General features: G+C 37.6%; 4 protein-coding genes and 1 non-coding gene across 6 annotated transcripts; 3 read left to right on the top strand and 2 right to left on the bottom strand.

Annotated features, from left to right (window-relative positions):
- The first annotated feature begins 532 nt into the window (after positions 1–532).
- TRNAT-UGU lies at positions 533–605 on the top strand. The gene has a single exon. It is a non-coding gene; the product is annotated as a tRNA-Thr (tRNA).
- A 1,432-nt stretch (positions 606–2,037) lies between these two features.
- Positions 2,038–4,012, bottom strand: LOC111494662. Its single transcript, XM_023144634.1, has 3 exons — positions 3,866–4,012; positions 3,517–3,700; positions 2,038–2,536 (listed from the first exon to the last, which is right to left on the bottom strand). Exons 1-3 carry the CDS (start codon positions 3,986–3,988, stop codon positions 2,361–2,363), a joined length of 483 nt encoding a protein of 160 aa, XP_023000402.1. The 5' UTR covers positions 3,989–4,012; the 3' UTR covers positions 2,038–2,360.
- Positions 4,013–4,672: 660 nt separating this feature from the next.
- Positions 4,673–8,523, top strand: LOC111494624. Its single transcript, XM_023144600.1, has 6 exons — positions 4,673–5,618; positions 7,080–7,132; positions 7,298–7,385; positions 7,467–7,565; positions 7,974–8,101; positions 8,188–8,523. The coding sequence occupies exons 1-6, from the start codon at positions 4,983–4,985 to the stop codon at positions 8,222–8,224; spliced, it is 1,041 nt and encodes a 346-aa protein (XP_023000368.1). The 5' UTR covers positions 4,673–4,982; the 3' UTR covers positions 8,225–8,523.
- Positions 8,524–9,601: 1,078 nt separating this feature from the next.
- LOC111494601 (transmembrane 9 superfamily member 7) lies at positions 9,602–13,549 on the bottom strand. Its single transcript, XM_023144577.1, has 7 exons — positions 13,290–13,549; positions 12,245–12,409; positions 12,023–12,132; positions 11,734–11,842; positions 11,520–11,632; positions 11,140–11,290; positions 9,602–11,058 (listed from the first exon to the last, which is right to left on the bottom strand). The coding sequence occupies exons 1-7, from the start codon at positions 13,413–13,415 to the stop codon at positions 9,901–9,903; spliced, it is 1,932 nt and encodes a 643-aa protein (XP_023000345.1). The 5' UTR covers positions 13,416–13,549; the 3' UTR covers positions 9,602–9,900.
- A 1,719-nt stretch (positions 13,550–15,268) lies between these two features.
- LOC111494586 (protein ROOT HAIR DEFECTIVE 3 homolog 1-like) lies at positions 15,269–25,028 on the top strand. Of its 2 annotated transcripts, XM_023144550.1 has the most exons (24): positions 15,269–15,435; positions 15,522–15,559; positions 16,673–16,822; positions 17,105–17,171; positions 17,289–17,391; positions 18,350–18,420; positions 18,554–18,617; positions 18,704–18,769; positions 18,917–18,964; positions 19,060–19,122; positions 19,214–19,270; positions 19,657–19,815; positions 19,887–19,955; positions 20,062–20,153; positions 20,851–20,929; positions 21,214–21,379; positions 21,589–21,713; positions 21,898–22,160; positions 22,249–22,345; positions 22,461–22,631; positions 22,901–23,005; positions 23,897–23,991; positions 24,074–24,170; positions 24,450–25,028. In XM_023144550.1, exons 2-24 carry the CDS (start codon positions 15,556–15,558, stop codon positions 24,684–24,686), a joined length of 2,448 nt encoding a protein of 815 aa, XP_023000318.1. In that variant the 5' UTR covers positions 15,269–15,435; positions 15,522–15,555; the 3' UTR covers positions 24,687–25,028. The 2 variants fall into 2 exon arrangements, with proteins under 2 accessions (XP_023000318.1, XP_023000317.1); XM_023144549.1 differs by lacking the exons at positions 15,269–15,435; positions 15,522–15,559 and adding an exon at positions 15,594–15,974.
- The last annotated feature ends 2,086 nt before the right edge of the window (positions 25,029–27,114 follow it).

Genomic DNA, 27,114 nt, shown 5'->3' with positions numbered 1-27,114 from the left:
TGTTCTTAATTGTCACTTTTTTAAGCTGCCGATAGTCCATGCATAAGTGCATAGATTTGTCCTTCTTTTTCATAAATATCACTGGGCTCCCCAAGGGGACACACTTGGACGTATAAAGCCTTTGTTCAGTAGCTCCTGGATCTGCAACTTTAGTTCTTTCAGTTCAGTAGGGGTCATTCTGTACGGGGCTCTTGAATAGGGGTTGTTCTCGGCTCAAGTATAATCTCGAATTCCACATCACGCTTTGAGGGTAGGTTGAGGAGATCTTCTCGGAATACGCCAGTGAATTCTCTCACTATTGGTACTGAGTCAATGCTCACCACGGTCCGCCCTATTTCCACCACATGAGCCAATATCCCCCAAGCACCATGGGCGAGCATCTTCCTTGCCTTTAATGTCGAGATCATCTTCGGGACTATTTCTGCTCTGGTCCCTTGAACTTGAAGCTTGACTGGCCAGGGGTCTGAACACAACTAAAAGCAACGCCATGAGAGTCTATGCTCAAAGTGGATACTAGGACACAATTATAGAAGCTCTTATGGATTAGTGGTAGAGTGTTAGTCTTGTAAACTAAAGGTTCCATAGTTCAATCCTATGTGGGGGCAAAAATTGATACCATACCTTTTGGGGAAAACTAAAAGCAACGAGAGCTTATGTTTAAAGTGGACAATATTAAAACATTGTAGAAGTCCTTATAGCTTAGTGGAAGAGTGTCCTTCTTGTAAATTGAAGGTTTGTAGTTCAATCTTGTTTGGGGGCAAAAACATTTTATGAAATTTTTATTGTATTCGTAAGTATATCATAAATTTTATAAAGTGGTTGATCATGGATTTATAAGGAAGGAATACAATATGAGGTCTTCATATTCAAAGTGGATAATATGATACTATTGTAGAAGTTCTTATAGCTCAATGGTAGAGCGTTAGTCTTGTAAACTAAAGGTCTGAAAGTAGTTGATCTTGATAAAATATTACCATTGTAGGAGCCCTTATAGCTCAGTGGTAGAGCGTTAGTTTTGTACATTAAAGGTATGTTGTTCAATCTTGCGTGGGGGCAAAAACATGTTGTGAAGATTTTAGTGTATATCATGAGTTTATAAATCTTCATTCTCATCGCTTAGCTAAGTGGTAGGAGACCTTTATATTTAAAGTGGATAAAATATTATTACCATTGTAGAAGTTAAAGGAGGGTATTGTATTGTTAGGCCCTACAGTGTCACAACGTAAGCATATGTTCGAGCCTCAAGTCACGTTTTCGAAAAATGTTTTAGTCCTGGGACATTTTATATCAATTACCGTACATTTTGGGACATTTTAGTCATGGCAGATGTAGACATGATTTTGGTGAACAGTCATACACACCCCCTAATTTTGGTGAATGGTCATACACCCCTGTATTGATAAAACATGAAATGGTAAAAGCCTATCTAAGATGAAAGCATGTAAAAGGGGTTTGGAACATACATGCGGAAATGGACAACATGTCCTGGATAAGCATGACCGAGACAATCAAGAGAGTGGATTGTGAGATCCTAGATCAGTTGGAGAGGTGTTGGAGAGAGGAACGAAGGAGCCAGCAAGTACACTGGCCTCAGTGAACTAGGAAGTTCGTTGGCCCCTCAAGAGGGTGGATTGTGAGATTAGAGAGGAATGAAGGATCCTAGTTTAATTGGAGAGGTGTTGGAGAGAGGAATGAAGGAGCCAACACGTACACGGGCATCTAAAGGAGATGGATTGTGAAATCTCATATTGGTTGAAAAGGGGAACAAAGGATGTGGAAACCCCTTCCTAACACACGCGTTTTAAAAATCGTGAGGCAGATGACAATGCGTAACGAACCAAAACGGATAATATCTCCTAACTGTGAGTTTGGGCTGTTACACGTTCCCTTGGATTTTCTCTCCAGTTGGGAGCTAATAAAATGGATGTTTTCTCCTCATACAAAAACCAGAGACACCAAAGACGAACATTTGGTATCTGAAATTCTGTACCGATGTCGATAAGACGAACATTCGGTATCTGAAATTCTGTTCCGAGATCGATAGAGGCCTACCAAATTTTATTGCAGGTTATCAGGATGCAACCGTGTTCACCCTTATCAACTAGCATGTGGGGATGGGGTGGTGAGAGGATTTGAAACGTACAAAATCATTTTAGGACCGCAAAAATCAACAACATTCAATGTAAAACACAGCCAATGTGTTTGGTTGCTACAATTTGGAAAGTTTATAGATAAGGAACAGATTTTGCTCTGATGAACTCTTTGAGAATTGCTTTCTCTTCATCCATGCGCTTCTTCTCATCACGATCTTTAGGATTGATCTTGCGCTTCTCATCCAAAATCCACTTGAAAAGCTCACGCTACTGATCCACCGGAATTGGTTCCCTTACCTTCACTGGCTCCACAATGGCTGCTCTGGCCAATGATTCCTCAACAACAGGAGCAGCAATCCTGGCAGTTTTAGCTGAATCCGAGGCAGCCTCTTCTTCAGCTACATCATGTTCATCTTGCTTCTTTGTCCTCATAAACAGATAAGCTACACAATTTAAAGACTTGTTTCAGTTCATGCAAGAGCAAAAGGTGAAAAAACGTATTAGAATATTGCTGCTATCCTATAATTCCTTGAAAAAGAGCTGTGGAGCAGTATGAAAGTGTGGGGGAGTTCATCCCATCCCTGGTGGGAAACGAGAATAAATCGTTCTATTACGGATTAATACGTGCATACCATATTCTCAACTTTAGACACTAATTTATATTCAAGAGCACTGTAACAGCTCAAGCTCACCGCTAGTACATATTGTCCGTTTTGGCCCGTTACGTATCGCTGTCAGCCTCACGGTTTTAAAACGCGTATGCTTGGGAGAAGTTTCCACACCCTTATAAGGAATGTTTTGTTCACCTCTCCAACCGATATGGGATCTCACAAACGACATATTCAATTCCCCATGTCGTCAACCATTTCGATCTCTCTCCATGTATAAGGAAAGTTCCGTCTTGAGGAACAAAAGAAACCAAGACGATAAAAGATACAATTATACAAAAATGTGATGGTTGAAGCTTAATGCCCCCTTTTCCTTCCAACCCCTAAGCCTTCGCAACCCCCCGATGTGTTCAAGTAAGAGATTGACATCAAACAGGTCCCTGATTTTATGCTTTTATTATCAGAATGGCTCTGGATATATTTATGTACGAGTTTGTTCAGTTTTGGCACAAAGTGATTTGCAGTAGGTATCTATGGAATGAATGAGAAATATGAACATTTAGAAATAGAAAACATTATATTAAGTAACCCAAAGATCAAAGTGGGTAATGTAGATTGACCAGATTTTTGGGAGGATGTTGAGCAGGGGATGAATTTTCTCTGGCTGAACTGTATCAAAATTTGTACGAGGCTCCATTAACAACCGAATAACAAAACTCGATCTCCCGATTAGGTATTTAACGGATTCGATCAAACAAGTTAACACAGCAACCAGAAACTGATACACAAACCATGGAAGAAGAGAGGAAAATTACCTCCAACAGCAAGGTTTACAGTCAAAAGCATGGGCCATATGAATTTATATCGCCTTGCAAATGGTTCCTTTGGAGGCGGCGGCGGCGGCGGTGGGGAAGACGCAGATCCCATGTTCGTCGATACTTGTGGCGCCGGTGAAAAAGAAGCGTCTCTGACTTTGTGCTGATCTTGAAATTGCACAACCTAAGCTGTTTACAGATGGAAAAACAAAAACAAAAGCGAAAGGAGATCGATCATCAATCAAAATCAAAACCGCAATAATTGAAATCAATGATTGAAGCGGATCAGTTCTTGGAGTAAACACTTTGAGGCTAAACTAGAAAGAAACGAAGAATCGGGGAATGGTACCTTTCTTGGGTTAGTTGGCGTAGAGCTTAGGAGTTCCTTCGCCCATCTCCGATCACTGCGAGTTCCCTTTTTCTCAGTCTTCTGTATTTGATGGCTCATTTGGCTTCTTCCCTCAGTAGCCATGGAGTCGCTCTCCGGCAGGCCCTACCATTGGAAGGGTGTGTTTTATGAAATAATATTTTTTTTAAAAAAAAAAGGTAAATGGTCAAAAAAAAAAAAAAAAACCTTTTTTATTTACTTCGATGGTAAATAATTAAGTTTGAAAACGTTTATGAAATATCAATAATAATAGTTATTATTGTAATTAATTGTATTTTTTTAAAATTAGCCAAAAATAATCATTTTTTTAATTGGACAATATTTATGGTAGAAAATCTAAATGTGTATTCTGTATATATATAATTTAATAAATTACGAGTTATTTTTAATAAAAAATATTAAAATTATTTTTAAACAATGTTGCTAATATTTATGTTTAATGCAAATTTTTTTTTCTTTTTAACTATTAGTTATAATTATTAAACACCATTTATTTTCCTAAACAATTATTAGTAAAAAAAAAAATTAATTTTTTTATTTATTTTTATTACTATTATTTTTTGTAGTTTTCAAAAAAAAATTATTACTAATTTTTATTAGTCAATTTTTTGTAAAGAGTTTAATAAATTTCTAAATTTTTTATTTTAAAGATTAAAAATTAAAAATTAGAAATTTTATTGACAAAATTATATATAATTTAAAAATGATAAAATTGATTTTATATTTGTGAATATTTTAAGGTTAGGTTGAAGTAAAAAGGGAAGATATGGATGAGGGGGAAGCAAACGACAATTTGTCCACACTCATCAAATTCACAAACCCAGTCTCGATTCCGCGTCCTCCACCGCCGAATTGGAATTCGAATTGAAATTGAAATTGAAATTGGGGATTTTCATTATGTTTCCAAGATTCTTCACACACATCCATTTCACTGAACCAATTGAATTTATCCTCTTTTAGTTTCCAATCCAAACGGAGCCTCGATTCAATCGTCTCTTTCTCCCTCTCTCCCTCTCTCCGTCGTGGGTTTTCGTTTTTTTTGCTCATTTTCCTTTCTGTTCTTCGTTGATGCGCTTCAATGGCGGCTTCACAGTCATATTTGTCCCGTTTCTTCACTAGTTTCTCATTTCAAATCACTGACTACTCTGAAGCAGGCTTACCCATGTTGTTCGTATGCTCTTTCTTCGTCTTCTTCACCTTCTCCGTCCTCGTTTTCTCCATTTCTCTCTACAAAAAGTTGAAGAAACTTGAGTTTGAACATCGTCAGCAACTAATCACTAAGCCGATTGAGCCTAAGAGAATAGATATTGGGTATTCTGTGGCGGATTGTAATGAAACCGATCGGACCTGTTTGAGTCATTCGCTTCTGTTTGAGATCTTACCACCCGATTCTAAGAAATGGGCGAGTTTGTTCGTTGAAGAGGGGTGCGATGAACAAGATTTGAAGGGCGTTGAATTGAATAAGGAATTTGGGGATTCTGGTCAGGAGCAAGGGGGGAAGAAAAAGAAGAAGAGGGCAAAGAAGAAGAGGGGGAATTTGCAAGGTGGAGATGAGAATGAAGATTGGGGAATGAATGTTGGCAATGGTTCTGAGCAGGAATTGACTTTGTTGTATCCTTTTACACCGTCTACTAGTGTGATTCAGAGGAAGATTAAACGGCAGTATGATGAGCTTATGAAGTGTCAGGAATCGAAGGAATTGACATTGGCTCAGGTTCTCTAATTCTTCTAATTGTAAATTCTTTCAGTACTAACTTTTGTTCATAGTGTCTGCTGATTGTGTTGTATCCTCCATGTCTGTTATTGTTGCCTGTATTCCAGCTAGAGTTTCTTATGTTAGCATCTCATTGCCCTATTCTTGTGTCTAGCAATCCTTGCTGATATGTTTTTTTCAAGTACTTAATAGCGTAACAACCCAATCCCACCGATATTGTAGTCTTTGGGTTTTCCTTTCCGGCTTCCCCTTAAGGTTCTTTAAGGTTTTAAAATGTGTCCATTAGGGAGAGGTTTCCACACCCATATTAGAAATGTTTCGTTCCCCTCTCCAACCGATATGAGATCTCACAATCTACTCCCTTGGGGTCGGTGTCCTCGTTGGCACATCGCCTGGTGTTACCCCCATGGGGCCACCGGTGTCCTTGTTGGCACATCGCCTGGTGTTACCCCCATGGGGCCGCCGGCATCCTCGTTGGCACATCGCCTGGTGTTACCCTCATGGGGCCGCCAGCGTCCTCGTTGGCACATCGTCTGGTGTTACCCCCATGGGGCCGCCGACGTCTTCATTGTCACATCGCCTGGTGTTACCCTCATGGGCCCACCGGCGTCCTCGTTGGCACATCGCATGGTGTTACCCTCATGGGCCCACCGGCGTCCTCGTTGGCACATCGCCTGGTGTTACCCCCATGGGGCTGCCAGCGTCCTTGTTGGCACATCGCCTGGTGTTACCCCCATGGGGCCGCCGGCGTCCTCGTTGGCACATCGCCCGGTGTTACCCCCATTGGGGCCGTCGGTGTCCTCGTTGGCACATGGCCCGGCGTTACTCTCTTGGGGGCCTCCGGCGTCCTCGTTGGCACATCACCCGGTGTCTGGCTCTAATACATTTGTAACAACCCAAACCCACAGCTAGCAGATATTATTCTCTTTAGGCTTTTCCTTCCGGACTTCTCCTCAAGGTTTTAAAACCTCTCCACTAGGGAGAGATTTCCACACCCTTATAAGGAATGTGTTGTTCCCCCTCTCCAACCAATGTGAGATCTTGCATTTAAGTTCCATGAAATAGTTGCAGCTTGAAGATCCTTAGAAATGTCATTTCTCACATAGTTTGAAAAAGATCATGAGGCTTAAGTAATGTGTTGCAATGTTGCTTAGGAATTGACATGCAGTGATATTGCTAATATGTGGATTGAATATCAGCTATATCCATAACTGTTGTCGTTGGCCGAGTCTGATTCGAGATCAGCTTGATCTATAGGATATCATGTTGTTGGTTGGACTATGTTGCTATCAACTGATGAATTTGGAGTTTTCAAACGTTGTACTCGAAAAGTTGACCAAACCCTGTATCCATAACCTTTCCATTGTGGCTTTGTATTGCTAGTTTACATTGAGACTGATAGGAGTTTGAGTTCTAAACAGTGCAGCACTGCAATTTATTCTGCTTTCCTTTTGAATTCAGGTCAGACAATTTGCCAACTGTTTAATCAACGCTCGAAGCAAGCTGCAGCACAAGTATGCTCCATACCTTTGCTTCGATCATATTCGTGCTTCTCCTGTCTCTTATTCCATGTCAAATTTCATAGACCTTTAACCTCTTGTTAAGTATCATCACGTACGATAGGTTACATTTGCGTTCGAGAACTATCTCTAAGATTTTCTCCCTTTTTCTACTGACAGAGCTGATGTTATCCATCGAAAGTTCACGATAACCAAAGCTCTTCTTTGTAAGGCTGATAGATCCTCCTTCGATCGCCTTCAACAGCAGGTTCGTTGATATAATGTGATATCTGTTGGCAAAATTTTCACCTACTCAAGAATTTTTGATCTGTACCTGTTGATGCCTTAGATATGTAAGCTAGAATTGGAGCAGAGAAGGCTAGAGGAGGACACCTTTGTTTATAACTGGCTTCAACAACAGCTTAAACTCTCTCCAGCCTACAAAAAGGTGTTGCTTTACTTCTTACTTCATTTACACCCTTTTTCGCCACCGACGCATCGTACATATTAGATAATACACTGCTTGTCTGATGAAATCTCTGAATCTCATCCCCATTCATGGTTATTGTCCTTTGTAAATATAGATCAAGTTCATTACTATGTCACCCTTTTGCCATAATAGTTGAAGATGTCCATTGGAGCTGTAAGATGGATATCTCCTTCCCTACGTACCTCCGTTTATTGTTTTCGATATACAAATTGTGCAGGACCCACATAAGTATTGAACGGAAAGAGTATGTACTACCGTAGTACTAGAAATTCTGTCTGTTTTTTTGGTCGCACACACTTCAAATTGTTATAGAGAATAATGCAACAGCCAGAGCTGATGATTTCTCTGGTCGTTCTGTTCTCCCAGATGCTTGAAAAAGGTACGAGCGCGGAGCTAATGAAAGAATCTGAGAAGGCAACAGAAAAGAGCAATCCCGAGTTTAGGGACATGTCGTTTGAAGAACTATTAGCGCAGGAAAAAAAGGATTCGTTTTGGTAAGAGACCGTAATCTGTGTTAGTTGATTGTGTATGTATTGTAGTGATGAGTTTTGTACCCACGGTTTGAAAATGTTATGCGCAGGCAGAGGAATGGGAAACTGAGATCATGCTCAGGGTGATGATAGAAGTGAGATGAGTTTGTTCTTGTTTTCTTCTAACAAAACCTCAAATTTGCAGCCTGTAAATCCAAAAAGGAAACACTTAAAACAGTTTTTGTAGGCAGCAGGAGTTTTGTTAGCAGCCTGCTGCTTTCTTCATTAATCTCTCAAGTAAATATACCCCTTTTTTTTTCTTTTTTTTTTCTGGTTAATCACATTAGATGCTTGTGGTTTTAGTCAACCACTGACTGTTGACTTTGAAATTATGAAACCCAATCAATCACTCACTGTTGACTTTGAAGGCTGAGTAGTTGACTGAATATTCCAATGGTGTTATTATGAATTTAAATTAATTTTTACTTTCAAATAAAGTTATGGATCTTATTATCATTATTATTATTTATATTGAATCTATAAGTATATATATATATATATATATATGTAAGGAATGGATAGTTTCATCACTTCATTCCATCTCCTAGTATGCATTGTTTTTTTCTTGTCTCAAATGAGGAGAGAGACTCCATTTGATGAGTTTTTAAAAGCTATTTTTGTTTGTTTTTGGAATTTTCTTCAATTTAGAATAATGTTTGTTAAAATCATTTAAATAATAATAATAAAACAAAGAAAGTGGTGGTGGTGTTTATAATTGCAATTTAAAAACTAAAAAAAAACAAAATCAAATGATTATCTTTCACTTTCCAATTTGGCCACTAGTTTCTATGGTTTCAATTTCATCTAAGACATTGTATTAACTCATTCTTATTCAAACTTATTCTTATTCATTTCGACAATTTACCAATTCACCATCTATTCACCATCTATCATTTCGTACTTATGGGAAGAGATTTTTAAAAAAGATGGTTTTTGTTTTTTGTCTCAAAGATGACGTTTTTCTTCTCTAAAGAATCGACAACGCACCATAGATTGCGATTCTTGGTTTGATCTAATCTTTGGGGTAAGAGTGAGTTTTTGACAAACTTCAAGCAATCCCCAACCTCTGCATAGAATCTACTAACAAGTAGATAAAAGGGATTTCCCTTGTGCGGACAGTGTGATTTGGGAGTAAGTGTCTAAAGTCCGTCTCAACCTAGGCAACACTACCCAAGAAGTGCTCCTCTCGGTCTCACTGCTTTGCGACTCTCGATCAAGACGTGTCTTGTAAATTTTTTTTTAGACCAACAAATATCGAATATAGAGATTTGAATCTTTTTCTTTATAATTTTTTTTATTTAAAAAATAATAATAATAAATAAAAATAAAAATAAAACTAATTTATCTCTAGTTAAAGCACCTACAACAAACTCTTGATAGCCTAATCATAAACGGCGTTCTTGAACCTGAATAAAACAAACAATAAGAAGGATAAAAAGATGGAGGCAGATAAAAGGAGAAAAATTGGTATAAGTAAGAAGTAATTCATATGTGACCACAAAAAGCTCCAAAATCACCGGTCCATGTCTCTTGTACACAATAATAGAACAGATTCTTCAAATCTCAACAACAGTGTAAGTAAAGGAAGGAGGGAGAGAAAGAGGACCTACACTCTACCATAAAAAGGGAATTGACCGTAAGACGAGATAATGACGAGGGGTAGAGATCGAATTGGAAAAGTTCTCATCTTTCAGTTCTTCCCGTTTACCTTGATTCATACAGTCTGAACTGAACAACCTTTGTGCCATAAGCAACTAAATCAATCAGTCAATCTTCACGGATGAGTAGATCTTTCTAACAAACCAGAAGCAAGCATAAAAGCCAATGGTTCCCGTCAACACGAAGAATGAATATGAAATGATGACCATGTAACCAAAGTAGAGGATCCCCGAAACGAACTTTGTAATCTCCAACTTGGAGAAGAAGTAGAAGACTGAGTAGAGGAAGAGATATAGAGCGGATGATCCTGCAGTCAAGTAAGATCTCCACCACCAGTAGTAATCTTCACTGCACAACTGGAAGTAGCACAGCACAATTGTTATCTCAGCGCATGTAATTAAAAGGATGATAAATACTATGAAGAGAAAGCCAAATATGTAGTAGAACTGGTTCAGCCATATTGATGTCAAGATGAAGAAGAGCTCGATAAAGACAGCCCCAAATGGAAGAATACCCCCAATGAGTATGGAGAAGACTGGCTTCATGTACCATGCTTGATCGGGTATCTGCCTAGGTATCTTGTTGGTCTTCACAGGATCTTCAATTCCTGGCTTTTTGAAGCCCAAGTAACTGCCAACGAACACCAATGGTACTGATATGCCAAACCATAAGCAGACAAGTGCAAACATTGTCCCAAAAGGTACTGCCCCGGATGACTGCTCCCCCCAGATCAGAGCATTAAGCACAAAGAAGATTGAAAAAAGAATACCAGGAAACATAAAGGCAGTTTTCAACGTAATCCTCTTCCATTCGGTGCCCCTGAACATTTTGTACAAACGAGCTGATGAATAACCAGCAAACAATCCCATGAAAACCCACAGAAGGACCATAGCAGTCATCAGCCCTCCTCTGTTGGAAGGAGATAAGAAACCCAGCAGAGCAAATATCATTGTTACAAGCGTCATTCCAAAGATCTGAACGCCCGTGCCGATATAAACACACAATAGACCAGAATTGATGGGTGGTCTAAACACATCTCCGTGCACAAGCTTCCATCCTGTTTCCTCCTGAGCATCATCTTGGGCATCCAATTGATTATAGTTGGCAATATCTCTATACAAAGTTCTCATCATGATCATGGCCACCATGCCAGAAAGGAAAAGAACAATCATCAGAGAGTTTATAATGGAAAACCAGTGAATTTGATCGTCATTCATGAGAAGGTATGTGTCCCACCGAGAAGCCCATTTAATATCACTTTCCTGTGAAATGATCAGGATCAATTTATAACAGAAACGTCAGAGGAACAGTTCAGGAGCATCAGGGATTAGTGACAACCATACCTTGAATGAAACATCATACGTAAACGCAATCTCCTTGTTCATGTCAACTTCTTGAGGAACAGTGCTGCCTTGGATGAAATTTTTTGTGTCCTTATTGCATGTAATTAGCTGCGGATTCTTCTCATCCCACTCTTTGTATTCATGATTAATACTGTTAAAAACAACGAGGGAAAGAAATTAACCTACTGAACTCACTACAGTTAAATCATGGAAATAAGACAAACAAAAAAAAAAAACTAGGGGCAAAAGCAGCGGTTTTTTAGAAGCATGAAGAGCCTTGGATTGGATATCACTCTAACGGCTTAAGTCGACGAGAGAACCAGTGGTCAATTAATACAAGAAGTGCAATTGAACTTGCAAGAGCAAGGGAAAAGAAAAACCTGTTTGGTGTAACCTCAAATCCAACAATTCGAGACAGATCCGTGTCAGGGTCCTTGTGAAACATGACTCTAAAGCTCAAGTGGTTATTGATAAAATATTTTTCCTCTTTGCTCTGTGAATGGAAAGGGAAGACGTATATTAATGAAAATATAAAAGCTACAGTGAAAAGTAAAAACTGAAAACTTCATATTTTAACTGCCATCAAGATCATACCCCAGCATAATTCCCTTTGAATCCAACGAGAAAACCATGTTCGTAAGTGGTTGATGGATTTCCGTCCCTCCTTTGTCGAAGAACGGCAACTGGAAGGTTATCCAGGATCCTAAACATCCATAGGGGGAGCATCTCATTGTAAGAAAAGTGGATAAAATTAATAAATATGCCACAAGGGAAGGAATGTACTTTGAGTAAATTATAAAGTGGAACTTAAGTTCCACAGTCGAAACTCAAAACAAGATACCATTAGACACATACATATAAAAGGTTTACATTTGCAACTTACATGTTTACTCGATATTTATCATCAATTTTCTCCTTAAAATTCTTTGCAGAGTCAGCATCAAGTGTAACCCTACAGACAACAGTACAAGACTGCTCCTCCCTCATTTTGAACTGGAAAAATATTTGGAAACATTAGAGACAGGAAAATAAAGTACCAGTGATTTCATTTTAAATGGAATCTGTACAATATTCAAATTGCTTTAAAAACAGGCAAGGTACTCACAGTATAAACAGAATTCTCAATGCGATCGCCTCGGAGAACTTCTCCCAAGTTTTCTGCATTGTTATTGATTTTTTTGGGCTTGCAGTAATTTAGATAGTAGTAATCATATGGGAGCTGTGTTTTTGTGGACGACAATTTGTTTACTTTAACAGGAAGACTATCACCCTGTTGAAAGAAAAAAAAAACGGCATTTCCATTCATTGATGTGAATTTAAACACTTAATAATAGATGGAAGGAGCAAAAAGAGGTTAGAATCGAGAATTTCTAAATCAACAAAAAAAAAAAAAAAAAAAAAAAAAAAAAAAAAAAACCAAGTTCAGAGCCAAAAACATAAATATGACCTCGAGATCAAACTACAAGCAGTTCCAGAACTTGAGTGGATAAAAACTCAAATTACATGCGTTAACAGCAGTGAACACATTGATCAGAATTCATTAGCAAGATCATACAACAGCGCTCGTATGTTTGATGACCGACATGAACTCACTGTAACCGCTAAGGCAGCCTGAACATACTACATTAAGAAACCTAATAATGCTGGAAAAACTGAACACAGCGCGTGGAGATCGCTTATGGCTCTACTTAACCATTTTACCCGACGGAGATGGTTGGCCATCGAGAAGACAAAACATGGTAGCATGATGTTAAGGATATCACATGAAAAATTTGAAGTTATTCAAATGTCAGGCATGAAGGCTACGACACGATTACACATAATGCGACATTGCTCCAACATTTCATTGCTGTAGAGTGACCACCTTCAATAAACACATAATTGAACACAACACATGTAACCAGAATACAGCATTCAATGATGTTTAGGAATATTCTGATACCGCATAATTAAGAGAACATAGCTATTAAAGAACAGATCAAGCACCAGAAACCTAGATCCGACTTAGCGCAGTACGAACTGCCAAAAACCGCACTACACGCCAGGTCGCAGATCGTGAAGAACATTTCAACAAGAAAAACAATAGCAAGTTGAAGAAACACAAGAAATAAAACAAACATTGAGAGGAAGTGATGGAATTCGTAACGCACAGTCTGGAAATCCCGAGGAGCGACGCCGGGGAGGTAGAAGGAGTGGCAGGAGGATATGAGAAGCAGACCGAGGACAACGGTGATGAGATTTGGTGAAGGTGTCGGTACCTTGCCGACCTTCTTCATTTTCCGACGACGGGGTACGGATGAGCTTTCAACGGCGACGATCTCAACGACGGAAATCTCTGGATAGAGGGCTGAGGGGTGGAGCGACAGTAATTTTCTCTTTCCACTCGAGAATAAGGAAGATGTTGTGAAGGCGGTTTTCTAAGATAAATAATAAATGCGTATTAAATAAAAAGCTTATACGATTAAATATGTGTTAAATTACAATATTAGCCTAAGAGTCCCAAAAAGAATAGGCTTCAACCAATGCTTCTTATGGTCAAAAACGGATCCTACGAACGCCTCTAAATCGTTAACGGGATTCGTTAAAAAATGGTTCATAAAGATCAAAAGGTCAATAGGCTCATTCAAAGAACTGGCACGAGCCGATCAACACGAGCCTCAAATGCACTTGTTAACCATAAAATCAAGGACTACACTTAAAAGGAGTCACTAATGAAACTGCCTTGATCGACATAGTTCTTGGACTACAAGAAACAGGCTCATAGTTGTTGCAATGTGTATTGAGTCAGTTTCTTTCTCTATTATTCTCTGTGGAGTTTTGTAATTAGTTTTTTAAACCAATTAGACGTGCTAGGTATCAAAATAGGATTCTTGTGGTAGCGGGACAGCGATGGTGTGTCACTTGTTCTAACCGGGCGAACGAGTATGTTGTATGAAAATCGTAAGTCACGAACAATTTGGACATATAATTGAGGCTCAATCACATTTGAGAAAAATTGTTTTAGAAAATGTGAGCGAGAAGACGCATTGAAAATAGTTTATAAGAAAGCAATGTTATAGACTAAAAACAAACAAGCAACAACCATAACTTTGATAGCATATAACCCAAGAATTAATGACTAGTCACATCCTTCTATATTACATTTTGGGACATTTTAGTCTTGACAATGTAGACATGATTTTGGTGAATAGTCATACACCCTCATACTGATAATAGTAAAAACCTAAGTATAATGGATTTGAAAGGGGCATGCAACCATGGACAACACGTCCTAGACAAGCATGAACGAGACATCAGACACGCAACCACAGACAATATGCCTTGGACAAACATGACCATGTCACTAGCTTCTGACCTTGTTAGAAAAACATTTGAAAATTGATTTAGGAAAGCAATGTGAGAGACTAGCGAACAAATAAATAACAACCACAGTTTTGATAGTGCATAACCCAAACAGAAAAAATTGGCAACTAGTCATATTTCGAGACCTAGTCTTGGCAGGATTAGACAACGAACAAGCATACACCCCCTAATTGACATAACAAAAATAATAAAGATCTAGCTAACACGAAAGTAAAATACACATGGTTTTAGAACGAGCATGCAACTACAAGCACACATGCCCTTAGACAAGCATGACCATGACATTCGACACTCGATCACAAACAATATGCCTTTGACAAACATGACCGTAATAACAACCAACACTTAGACACTCAATCGAGGGTCGAGGCACCTTCATTTGACAACACTTATACTTTCAAAATAAATAAAGATCGTCGTCTCGCAGGTCACAATATTTTGTCCACCAAAATGAATAACCTCAAGTGACAATATGGACTATGATATTAAACGTAGAAAAGAAATTGACGTGCTACAACGACCGTAATAAAGGGTCGTGATCTGGGCGAGGATGAGCTAACTCCTAAAATTATTGGGAAAGAAAAAAAAGAGAGGAGGATTTGTCTACGGTGAGGTCTACTCAACTTCCTATTTGAAGAACGAACTAATTAAAAAAAACCAAAAAACAGCATAAAGAAATTTGACAACGTCCATTGGAGGAGAGAATTACCGACGTGGCATTAAAGGGATTTTTTTTTTAATTTTTAATTTTTTCAACTTCCTTTAATTGAAGAGGCAATCCTCCGATTTTCTCGTAATTATACTCCCGCCCTTCAAATATTTATCGTCCACACCTCTCGGGCTTTCTGCATTTTGGAAATCGGAACGATCAACAGAGACACTCAAACCTGCATTTCGAAGCAGCTCCCATCTCCATCATCGAGTTTGGAATAGGTTAGACCCCCTTCATTTGTCTGAGATCTGTCTTTTTTGTTTTTTCTCTGTGTTCAATCGATCTCACAGAGTCTCTGCCTCTCCAGCTTCCAATTTGCATCAGCTTCTCCCTTCCTTCAAATGGGTACGTTTTTTGTTTTTTGTTTTTGTTTTGATCTTTACCAGTTTTTTTAATTTTCGTGGCGATGTTCCATCTTTATTTCGTTCAGCTTAGTTTGTACGTTTTGTTTGATTTGCGTTACGTTGAAGCATCCTTAGTGTATTTAATTTTGTTTGTTCCAATTCGATTGGGCGCGAGATGTAACGTCTCGGTATAGTTTGATTATACATTACCCTTTAATAGTTGTTTATTGCCAATAAAAGGATTTGAGCTGCCTTGATTAGGCGTGATAGATTTTCTCCAAATCTGTTATGAATGATCACTCTATTCGGGCGTATTAGATCGCTGAATTCATGATCATGCTATTTGAGAGTATTAGATCGATGAATTATATTCACCATTTCGTCTCGAAGGATGTAGAATGGTTCTAGAATGAAATGTTTGTGCTCTTGGATTTTCTTGATTATACCCTTTAATAGTTGTTTATTGCTAAATAAAAGGATTTGAGCTACCTTGATTAGGGCGTGATAGATTTTCTCCAAATCTGTTATGAATGATCACTCTATTTGGGAGTATTAGATCGCTGAATTCATGATCACGCTATTCAAGAGTATTAGATCGCTGAATTATTTTCACCATTTTGTCTCGAAGGGTGTAGAATGGTTCTAGAATGAAATGTTTGTGCTTTTGGATTTTCTTTGTGATCAAGTTCGTACCCTGGCTAATGGCATTTCTGGATCTTGGGTGTTTCTGGCTAGGGAGTTCTCTCAATTCGGCTTGTATTGATGCTGCCATCACAGTTATTTCTGAATTATAGTGTTCGGGACTAACTTTTTATAATTTATTGAGTAAAGAAGTTCCACGTTTCTTCTTGTCGCATATACAAAGAGATTATGTATCAGTTTTGCTTGGCTTCTTCTAGAAATCAGAGAGCACTATTTTCATCTCGTGTCAAAGCTAGACAGGACCACTCTTATATTGGATTACTTTTAGGAGTTTTACTTTGCCTATCGCTGTGATATCACAACGCCACAATTTAGTTTGCGGGTTTTACTTGCTTGATTTATTATCCTTTTTTGTTTTTCAATTTCTACAATTACGAGGTTCTAAGAAGCAAAGATTATCCTCTTCTGGCAGCCAAGAGCGATGAATGTTGCTCGGTTCAGCTTATAGATGGAGATGGTGCATTCAACGTCGACGGAATCGACAACTTTATCAAATTTGTGAAATTGGGGGAATGTGGACTTTCATATGCTGTAGTATCCATTATGGGCCCTCAAAGTAGTGGTAAGTAGTCTGCTTTCAAAAGCTTGTCGTATTAAAACAATGAATATAAGTTCAAGCTTCCAGCTGAGTGCTGATACTTTAATTAATCTGTTTAAGAACTTGGCGTTCTGCCTCTGTATTTTAACTGTGAAGTTCAATTTAATTATTCGAACATTATATTTTTTCTTCTTTTCATTTGGATATTTGAACTCAAAGTTTTGTATCAGATTATCTTTCCTGCTGGTTCATAGTCTCTTGTGAAATTACTTTTCTTATTATTTTTTTTTTATATAATCTGATTAGGGAAGAGTACGCTGCTAAATAATCTGTTTGCGACCAACTTTAAAGAGATGAATGCTTTTATAGGGAGGTAAGTTATTGGCGTCTCCTTATGTTTTCGGTTTTTGTAGATAAGAAATGACCCTTTTGTCTTTAGTTTATTCAGGCTTGGTGACTGAAAAGTGCAAATTGATCTGTCTTTTTCTAGGTCTCAAACAACTAAAGGTATATGGTTGGCTAGATGTGCTGGCATTGAGCCTTGTACGCTTGTAATGGATTTGGAGGGAACTGATGGAAGAGAGCGAGGAGAGGTGCATTTCTATGTTTTTTTTGGGTTATTATTGAGACTTATACGCTTCTTTTAGTTGTTCTTTTTTATTTTTTGAAATGACCATTAAGTGTTTGTCAATACTTTGAGTTCACTATTTTCACACGCCTTTTTTTTTTTGTAGAGATCAAAGATCTTTTTTTTTTTAAAAGAGCGTCGTTACTCCTTTCCACGTTTGATAAACTCATCAAAGATAAAGGGGTTTTTAGACTTTAGTATCATTTAGATGAAGATTCTGTTATCTGAACTTCGAAAAGCTCTGGGTTGTTCTTACAATTTATGTTCAATTGTCTGTTGACGAAACTCAACCTGAGGTGATTCTTAGGTGCCTATCTGAGTGAATCTGGAATTAGGAGCCTTCTAGAATCTCAAGATTCTTCATATCTGTCTTTTAATGGCAGGGTCAATACCCTAGTCTAGGCTGGGTCCAAAGAAAGAAATTTGACTTTTGTCTTTTTCCTCGTCTGTATGCCCTCTGCGTAAATAAGTATGAATGTGGTAACCAAGGACACACTTCTCTTACTCGTGGATTCTTGAAAGTTTACAATATTTCCTACTAAGAAAGGTGGAGTTGTGGTATTTGGATTAAGAGGTTGTAGGTAGACTGTTTCCTGGTTTCTAGTATGGGGTTATTTCACTAAATATTTTGCAACACCTTCAGCCTTCTCTCAAGGAAATTTGATTTGTAGATATATTGTGCCACAAGCCCCCGTCCACTTGTATCTTTTTTAGTCCCCCCACCTCTTTTTTCATATAGATCAATGAAACATAAGGGATTTTTTTTTAATAATTAAAAAAAAATCAAGTTCCCTGTGAAAACCGAATGAGTTTGAATTGTAGATTTTCTCAACTGCCATTAAGTATTGTCTTCATTTGTTTCATAATTAGGTAGATATATTGTTGGTTGTTTCTTAATTTGGTTTTGTCACGCTCTTTATTAGGATGACACTGCATTTGAGAAGCAAAGTGCCCTCTTTGCCCTTGCTGTGTCAGATATAGTGCTAATAAACATGTGAGTTTTCTTCAGTTTTGTTATTTTGATTCTCGTTTTATCTTCTAATATGTATTCCCGTATGCTCTTTTTTTTTTTTTTAATATTTCTTGTTTCCACGTAATCTAGTTTGAAAAGTTATCATTTGATTTAGGTGGTGTCATGATATTGGCCGTGAGCAGGCTGCTAATAAGCCTCTCCTCAAAACTGTATTTCAGGTATTTCCTTTAATCTGGTTGTACGTGGGTCATGGTGTATCTTCTATAATAATAGTTTAATAATTTTCCGATTCTATGGTATGCAGGTCATGATGAGACTGTTCAGTCCACGTAAAACAACGTTAGTGTTCGTCATACGTGATAAAACAAGGGTCTGTTTATATTTTCTGGGTAGTTTTTATATTTTCACCTGTTGCAGTATTAATTTAGTTTTTCTAGTGGTTGTTGAAGAACCTTTTGTTGCAAGATTGTAACTTCTCTTACAGTCTTTGTTGATTGTTCGTTTTTTCTGCATATAGACACCACTGGAAAATTTAGAGCCTGTTCTTAGAGAGGATGTACAGAAGGTAAATTATTGGTGCTTTCTTAATCATTGCGATGCCCAAAAAGTGTTATTATTTTATTCTCATTTGCATTTTCTCCACCTCTATTTTGATTGCAGATATGGGACTCTGTTCCTAAGCCACAGGCCCACAAAGATACTCCACTAAGCGATTTTTTTAACGTGAGTCCTCATTTTCTCTATTTCAAATGGATTTTCTATAGGGGAAGTAGAATTCTTTGGTAATCGATATTAATTTCTTTTGAATCATCAGGTTGAAGTTGTTGCTTTATCTAGTTTTGAAGAAAAGGAAGAGCAATTCAGAGAACAGGTATATGGATTTTGTGAAACTCTCTATTGACCCTCTGCACACAATATGAAAATTATTCTATTTCGTACCCCCCCCCCCCCCCCCCCCCCCCAACTCAAAAATAAAACTGAGGACATTTGATTTTATGGTGGCTGTCGGGATAGGGGTTCTTTGATTATATTTATTTTGGCTTTTCTCGTTCATATGTTTGCCTTCACATGTTATTGTTGTTCAAAGGAATTATATTAGTGAATCCCACAATTTTCTTCTTTCTTTTACATACTTCTCAAAGTATTGAGTTTTTTGTCTTCTTGTTCTATAAAGAAATGTTATACGGTGGTCAGAGCATCGTATTTTCCTAGATCAATGTTGTTGCATATTTTATGAACTATTGTGTTTCAAATCAGGTGGCAAATTTGAGACAGAGATTCTTCCATTCTATTGCCCCTGGAGGACTTGCTGGAGATCGCAGGGGAGTTGTTCCAGCTTCAGGATTTTCTTTTAGCGCACAGCAAATCTGGAAAGTTATCAAGGAGAACAAGGATCTTGACCTTCCAGCCCATAAGGTATAACAGTGACCAAATTCATGTTCGGAATTATATAGCCAAATGTCAACTTATCCATGGCATATCTGCAGGTTATGGTGGCTACTGTTCGCTGTGAAGAAATTGCCAGTGAGAAGTTTGCTTGGCTTGCAACAAATGAGGTTTTTTACCCAAGCGTTTAATTTTATCCTTGTCTATTTTTTTCTCATTTCTAATATATCCTGTAGTCAAAACATGCCATAAAATTAATTTATTTTATTCGATCAGGACTGGTTGAGTTTGGAAGAAGCAGTACAATCAGGCCCGGTTCAAGGTTTTGGAAAGAAGCTAAGTGCCATAATTAATACTTGTTTATCAGAGTAAGCAGTGCTTATGTTTAACACCTGTCTTGATGCTATTCAGGATGCACTCAAGTGAACACTTGTAACTTTACACATTTATTCTGTTCGCGTTAGCATTGAAGGATTTGAGTAAAGTTGGGCAAGGTCATGTAAACAGGAGGTTTCCATGGCACTTTTGCGCTCATTGTTTCATCATCATCTAGAATTTTTCTATATTCCTTGTCATATTCATAAAATGATTGTTTTTCTGATGGACTAGGATTGTCACAAGGGACTGTTCCATGCATGATTGTTAGGGTTCCTTAGTGGTAGTTTTTCAAACAATCTTGGCTTTAGAAGTGAATATCTTCTCTCTTGGAAATTCTAGTACGAGTACGAAGTAGAATTTAATAGTGGCAAGTACTTAAAGTCCCAACAAGAAGATGCCTAGATGATGAAAAATGAAAATCTTCATTTCCACTTGTTGATTTTATTGAATATTAGTTAATATGTATGTATCTCAATCGCTTATAGTTTGCATTATTAACAAACAGTGGCAACAGTAATCATGATCTAAGTTTAAAAAATGTGAAGTAGCCTTTTGGCATTCCTTTTTGGCAGCTTAGTAGAGATGTTGAAATATCAAAAACTGACATGGTTACTTTTTTTTTATTCTATTGAACATTGCTATGTTAGTTTATTCATCACAAGTTTCTTTTGTAATTTGATGATTTAGGTATGATGCAGAAGCCACATTTTTTGACGAAAGTGTGAGATCTGGGAAGAGACAACAACTTGAAGAAAAGTTGTTGCAAGTAATAATTCTACTGTATTTTTTTATCGGAAAGCAACTGCATAATTTATGAGAAATTAAAAGATTTGATATAAGCTATTTCCTATTTACTCCTGCAAATGGTTTTGAGCACTGATTTATTCTCTGGAAGTAACCTCCAGAAGGTTCCTTCAAGAGGATCTTCCTGCTGCATTGAACTTGAATACCTTTTTTTTTTTCTTTAATGTACAATTACTATTCACACTAACATCCTTCGGATGTATAATCTTGATAACCTATTGTGACATATTTTTCCTCATCAACTAGCTTGTTCAATCAGCCTTCCAATCTCTGTTGGGCCACATAAGGTCTGGGACATTTGATAAATTCAAGGAGGCATTTGACAAAGCTTTGAATGAAGGGGAAGGGTTTTCTTCGGCTGCCTCTAATTGTGCTCAAACCTATATGGCTGTTTTTGATGGTGAATGTGCTGGTAGGTTGAATTTAAAAAGACTCTGAGCTTCTAGTTGGGTTGTTTCCCTTCTGTCCCGTTTGTATGTGAAGGACAGTTAAATAGGCAACAGCTTCTAATCTCATAGGGTGTAAAATGTTTTCAATTTACTGAAGTGTTTCCATTCTTTCTCAGATTAGAATGGGTTTTGTTTGTCACTCTGTAATCCATGCTGACTTGTATCTCTGCAGGTGCTATAATTGAGCAGGCAGACTGGGACACTTCTAAAATAAGGGATAAACTTCGACGTGATATCGATGCACACATTGCAACTATACGTGCTGATAAATTATCTGAACTTTCTGCACAATTAGAGGTAAAGTCTTGTTTATGGCTCTGATACTGGACTTTTAATCTAGGTCATGTTTGAAGGCATCCATTGAGTGCTAAATTTTCTCTCAGGAGTCATTGTTTAGGTTTTGTGGAACTTTTGTAGCATTTGGATGAATCCCATATAATTGCCTTGTGAGCATTGCTGACAAGGATAACAATGATTGCAGGAAAAACTGAAGGAGGCATTGGCAGGACCTGTAGAAGCTCTGCTAGATGGAGCTAATAATGAGACATGGCCGGCTATAAGAAAACTTCTTCAACGAGAGACTGAGTCCGCCATCTCTGGGCTGTCTAAAGGACTGGTCGGCTATGATATGGATGAAAAAACTAAGGAAAAAATGATTACCAGTCTTAAGGATTATGCTAGAGGCGTAGTTGAATCAAAAACAAGAGAAGAAGCTGGAAGGGTCCTGATTCGTATGAAGGATAGGTATCAACTTTTTCATGGATGCATGTAGTTTGCACCTTCTTCGTTGGTGGTATACATTACTGATGATATTATTTAATATTGCATACAGGTTCTCTATTTTGTTTAGCCATGATTCGGATTCAATGCCCCGTGTATGGACTGGGAATGAAAATATCCGGGCAATCACCAAAACCGCTCGTTCTTCTGTATGGCACTGTTTATGATTAGTCTTTGTTTCCCTTTTTCCTATTATTATTACATCTTTATATCTATGCTTTTTATTTCTATTATATATTTCATTTATATGTTTGTATGCTGTAGTCCCTGAAGATACTATCTGTTATGGCTGCTTTACGTTTGAATGATGATGATGGTTCTGGCGAGATAGACAAAACTCTATCATCTACCTTGATGAATGTCCCAAACAATAGCAACACAAAAGATAGGAGCATTATGGCAACTGACCCTCTCGCCTCAAGCTCATGGGAAAATGCAAGTATTTTGGAGTCCTGCTTTTTCTCCCTTGTTTCTATCTCTTGAAATTTATAGTTGCATATAGAAGATCAAACCAAAAATGGTTCTCTGGCCCTTTGGGAGGCAGTAGAAATTACCAAAGAACTATCAATCTTTAGCAAGTTCTCTACCAGGAGTCGTTGTCTTGCTCTGGAGTGATCAGTGGAACAGTATTTTCCTCTCCTGTGTTCAGACAAACCTTTGTATTGTCCCCATATGGTGTTTTTTATGTCGATTTCTGGTTACAGGTTCCAGCATCACAAACGTTGATTAGCCCTGTTCAGTGCAAATCTATATGGAGGCAATTCAAGACGGAGACAGAATACACTGTCTCTCAGGCCATTGCTGCACAGGTATTAATGAAACTACTCAACTGATTAACCTGAAAAAAAATGATTTGTTTAAAAAATGAGACATTTCATGTACTCTAATTTTTTCTTGTGATTCTATGATGTGCTTAGAACTTTTAGCCATATCTGCTTTATTTCTTTTTACTAGTTAGCACGTACACTTGTTTTCCCTCTAAAAAAAAGAGTGCTATCATTGTGATAAAAACCTTTCTTTTTTTGCTATTAACTTTTTGGGTACTGAGGCAAAATGCTGTGGGAATTTTTGTTCTGGATTGTGGTTATATTAAGTAAAGGTTGATTGAATCTTACTTCTAAATCCTCAAGTAGTAAAATTGAGAATTGTCAAAGATAGGCTTAAGAAGTCTTTGGACAGTCAGGCAGGTTCTTTAAGCTCCACCCTGGCGTCCATTTGGGTTCAATTCATTTGAATGATTGTGTAGATAAAATGTGGGTTTGGATGTAGATCTTGCTGCAATTACTGCGAAGACAAGATTACATATTTGATTGATTTCCAGTGACAATTTTACAAATTATGTCAGCTACCAAAATTTTAAGGTATTTCAGAATGCAGTCTATGAGGATTTTGGAGTTTGGCCTGTAATGTTTAACCCCGTACAAGTCTATTTTGGATCAAGATTTTATGGTTCATGGCCTCATTGTATGGCATAAGCCTAATCAACAGCCATATTTCTTACAAAGAAAAAGAAAATCTAATTACCACGTCTATCACATTTAATAGTCAGTTCAGTTTTGGGTTCTGTTTATGTTTTAAATCAAATATAGTTGGTATTAATAGTTAATCAATACTGAGAATGCACACATATTGCATCTTTCTCATTTGTTGGGCGATATTGTTTTTTCAAGTCTATCTTAAATATTATTTATACTTGGCAGGAATCCAGCAAACGTAATAACAACTGGTTGCCCCCGCCATGGGCTATTATTGCACTGTTGATTCTAGGGTTTAATGAATTTATGACCCTTTTAAGGTATGTGGTGATATTTTCTGCATTATAAAATGCTAGAGCTTGTCCTGGTTTCTAAGTTCGCGTTTATCCCTCTTGTTGACAGAAATCCATTATATGTGGGTCTCTTATTTGTTCTCTATCTACTCGCCAAGGCCCTGTGGGTCCAGCTAGATGTTTCTGCGCAATTTAGCAATGGTCTTGTAAGTATCAAATCTTATTCATGTTGTGTAGAGCCGTGTTTTTCAGCAGTCCTGGTGCCTGTACTCACTGCTTAGAATTATTTTTAGTATTGCTTATATATGCATTTTTCGGCTCCCTTTGTCTGTTCTTCTGTATCATTAGATTTCTCCAGTACACATTTTTGTTTCTGTTAAAGAAAGAAAGGAATAATCTTAGTTTCCATTGGCTATCCATATAAGGCTCTTAACTTGCATGTTATATACTGAAGGGATCTAACGTCTGATCTTATTTACAAACAGCTTCCAGGGCTTATTTCATTGTCCTCCACATTCATTCCCACTGTCATGAATCTTCTTCAAAAATTGGCTGAAGAAGGACAACAGAGGCCTGCAGCTACTGATACTCCGAGCAACAGCTCATTAGTGTCAAAGAGATTTCAAAACAACTCCAGCAACGATTTGGCATCGACCGCGTCATCAGTAGTGACTTCAACAGATTCTGGCGCCGAGTACTCCAGTCGCTCTAAAGAAGAGTAGGTTGAAGGAGCTGGTAATCAGTTAATTTCTCCGATTTTCGAAGATCCTGAGTTTTTTCCTTCATCGACCCGTTGTTATCACCAAATTATGATTCATGTTTGTTTACTATTGGTAGAATGTAAGAGCAAAGGCTGAATGGAGTTCAGGCTTTAATTTTTGTGCTGAGTGCCTCAAGCCAAATGGGCTGGGGTTTGATATATACTGATAATGGAAATCCTGTATATTGGGTTTCCATAGAGCAGTCTAGGTGTTCAGTCTCTGACCCTTCTTGGGTTTGAATAGACTAAGAACGCTATTCTTTTTCCTATATTAAAGTTCGATTCTTTGCTCTTTTTCCTTTGATTTTGTCTTATAAGAGCTGTAACATTGATTTTGAGTAAAGAAAAAAAAAACCCTTTTTAGGAACCAAATTCATTGATAAAATGAAATGATACAAAAAGTTCTAAAAAAAAACTCTGCAATTATCCTAGGGAACTTGATCCTCCAGAAAATTTTCACCCTAATCCTCGTAAAAATAAATGAAAAATTTGTAGCGATGAAAAATTAAATAAGCGATGGAGATGAAAACTAGAAAGGCTTCTCCATCTCTATCCGTAAATATCTCTAGTTCTTTTAACCTTGCCATAATTTAATCCAATAAATACAGTGTAATCCTTGTGGTCACATCCATCCAGGAAAGTATGGGTCAATGAATATCAGCACCAATAAAGTTCGTATTATTGGCAACCACTAAAGGGCTGAAGGTTCCAACCCTGTATTGGTATTATAATAATCTAAAAGAATAAAGAAATTGAAGTCTTCATCGTAAATAATAATTAACCATCCATTTCACAAAATTGTTATCTTTAGAACAAAATTCATAGATCAAATGGTAAAAAACTCAAAAACCAATGGTAGAAGCACCGGCATGAAATACCATGAGGTTCATCGAAACATGAACTTGTTAAAGCTCTATCGTGTTGGGAGTCAAAAGTTCATTTTTTTTAGAGTCGTCTTGATGTTTGGACCAAAGTTCTTCTAAACTAAAGGTTCAAAGAGTTAAAAAAGCAAGGTTCGTCCGTCTATCACACTGTCTCGACGTTTGGTCCAAAGTTCATCCAAATTTTAATCCATTGTGCTTTGAAACCTAAACTTCATGGTTTGAAGAGCCCGTTTCGTCCGAATATTGACCTATTAGATCTTTGAAGAGTTAGAAGCCTAGAGTTCGTCTTTTCCAGAGCTTGTCTCGATGCTTGTGTACAAATTAGTCCTTTCTAGAGTTTAGACAAATGTTCGCCAAAAGTTCATCCTTTCTGACCCTTTTCGAGCTTTAGAAAGTTAGAAACCCAAAGTTTGTCCTTTATAGAGTCCGTCTCACTATTTTGACCAAACTTTTAACCATTAGAGTCTTGGAGGGCCACAAGCCCAAAGTTTGTCCAAACTCGAACCCATTGGAGCTTTGGAGGGCTAGAAACCCGAAGTTTGCTGCCTTCAAAGTTCGCCAAAACCTTGGGCCGGGTAAACCTTTGGAGGGTTTTGAAACCAAAAGTGTTTGGAGTTACTAGTCTGACCTCTTTTAAATATAGTTATGGATTAGGGAGTCCTATTCTTTAGGATTGATTAGTCCTATTCTTTGGAACTTTAAGTTTTTTTGGGTGATATTTTTAGGTTCAATTATGATTGTAAAGGCTATATAATGCCATGCTTATAATTAATAAAATTGCACTTGAGATCTAATTATTTACGTTCTCTACTCTAACAATCTGCTGTTGAACTTATCAATTGGTATCAGAGCCAGCTAGAAAGAAGTTGCAATCTTCAAGTGATCAAACATTAAGAGAATGAGTGACGACAAAACATTAACGAAAATTTCTCACTTCGATGGTCACTATGATCATTGGAGTGAATTGATGGAGAACTTGCTTAAAGCAAAAAGCTTATGGAACTTGGTGGAGAATGGTTTTTCAGAACCAGTAGAAGGGACAGAATTGACTGCTGCACAACAAGAACATCTTAACGATGTTAGAGTCAAGGATCATCAGGTAAAGCAATACCTGTACCAGGCAAATGATTGAATTGTCTTTGAACAAATCTTGGACCGTCGCACATCCACGATTGTTTGGGACTCAATGAAGAGAAAGTTTGGTGGAGACCAAAGAGTGAAGAAATCACTTCTTAATGCATTAAGAAGAGAGTTTGAGGTTCTGGAGATGAGAAAGGATGAAACCATCCCTGAGTATTTTGCAAGAGTGATGCATGTTGCTAATAAGATGAGAAGCAATGGAGAAGAAATGTCAGAAAAGAAAATTGTAGAAAAATCCTACGCATCCTAACTGACAAATTTACATACGTTGTAGTATCCATTGAAGAATCAAAAGATACTGATACTATGTCCATTGATGAGTTACAAAGTTCGTTAGTGGTGCATGAACAAAAATTTCAACGCCCC

The sequence above is a fragment of the Cucurbita maxima genome, unplaced genomic scaffold, assembly GCF_002738345.1.
Source record: "Cucurbita maxima cultivar Rimu unplaced genomic scaffold, Cmax_1.0 Cma_Scf00020, whole genome shotgun sequence".
Classification (NCBI taxonomy): domain Eukaryota; kingdom Viridiplantae; phylum Streptophyta; class Magnoliopsida; order Cucurbitales; family Cucurbitaceae; genus Cucurbita; species Cucurbita maxima.
The sequence above is the reverse complement of the archived record's forward strand: the minus strand, read 5'-3'. Positions and strand labels throughout refer to the sequence as shown.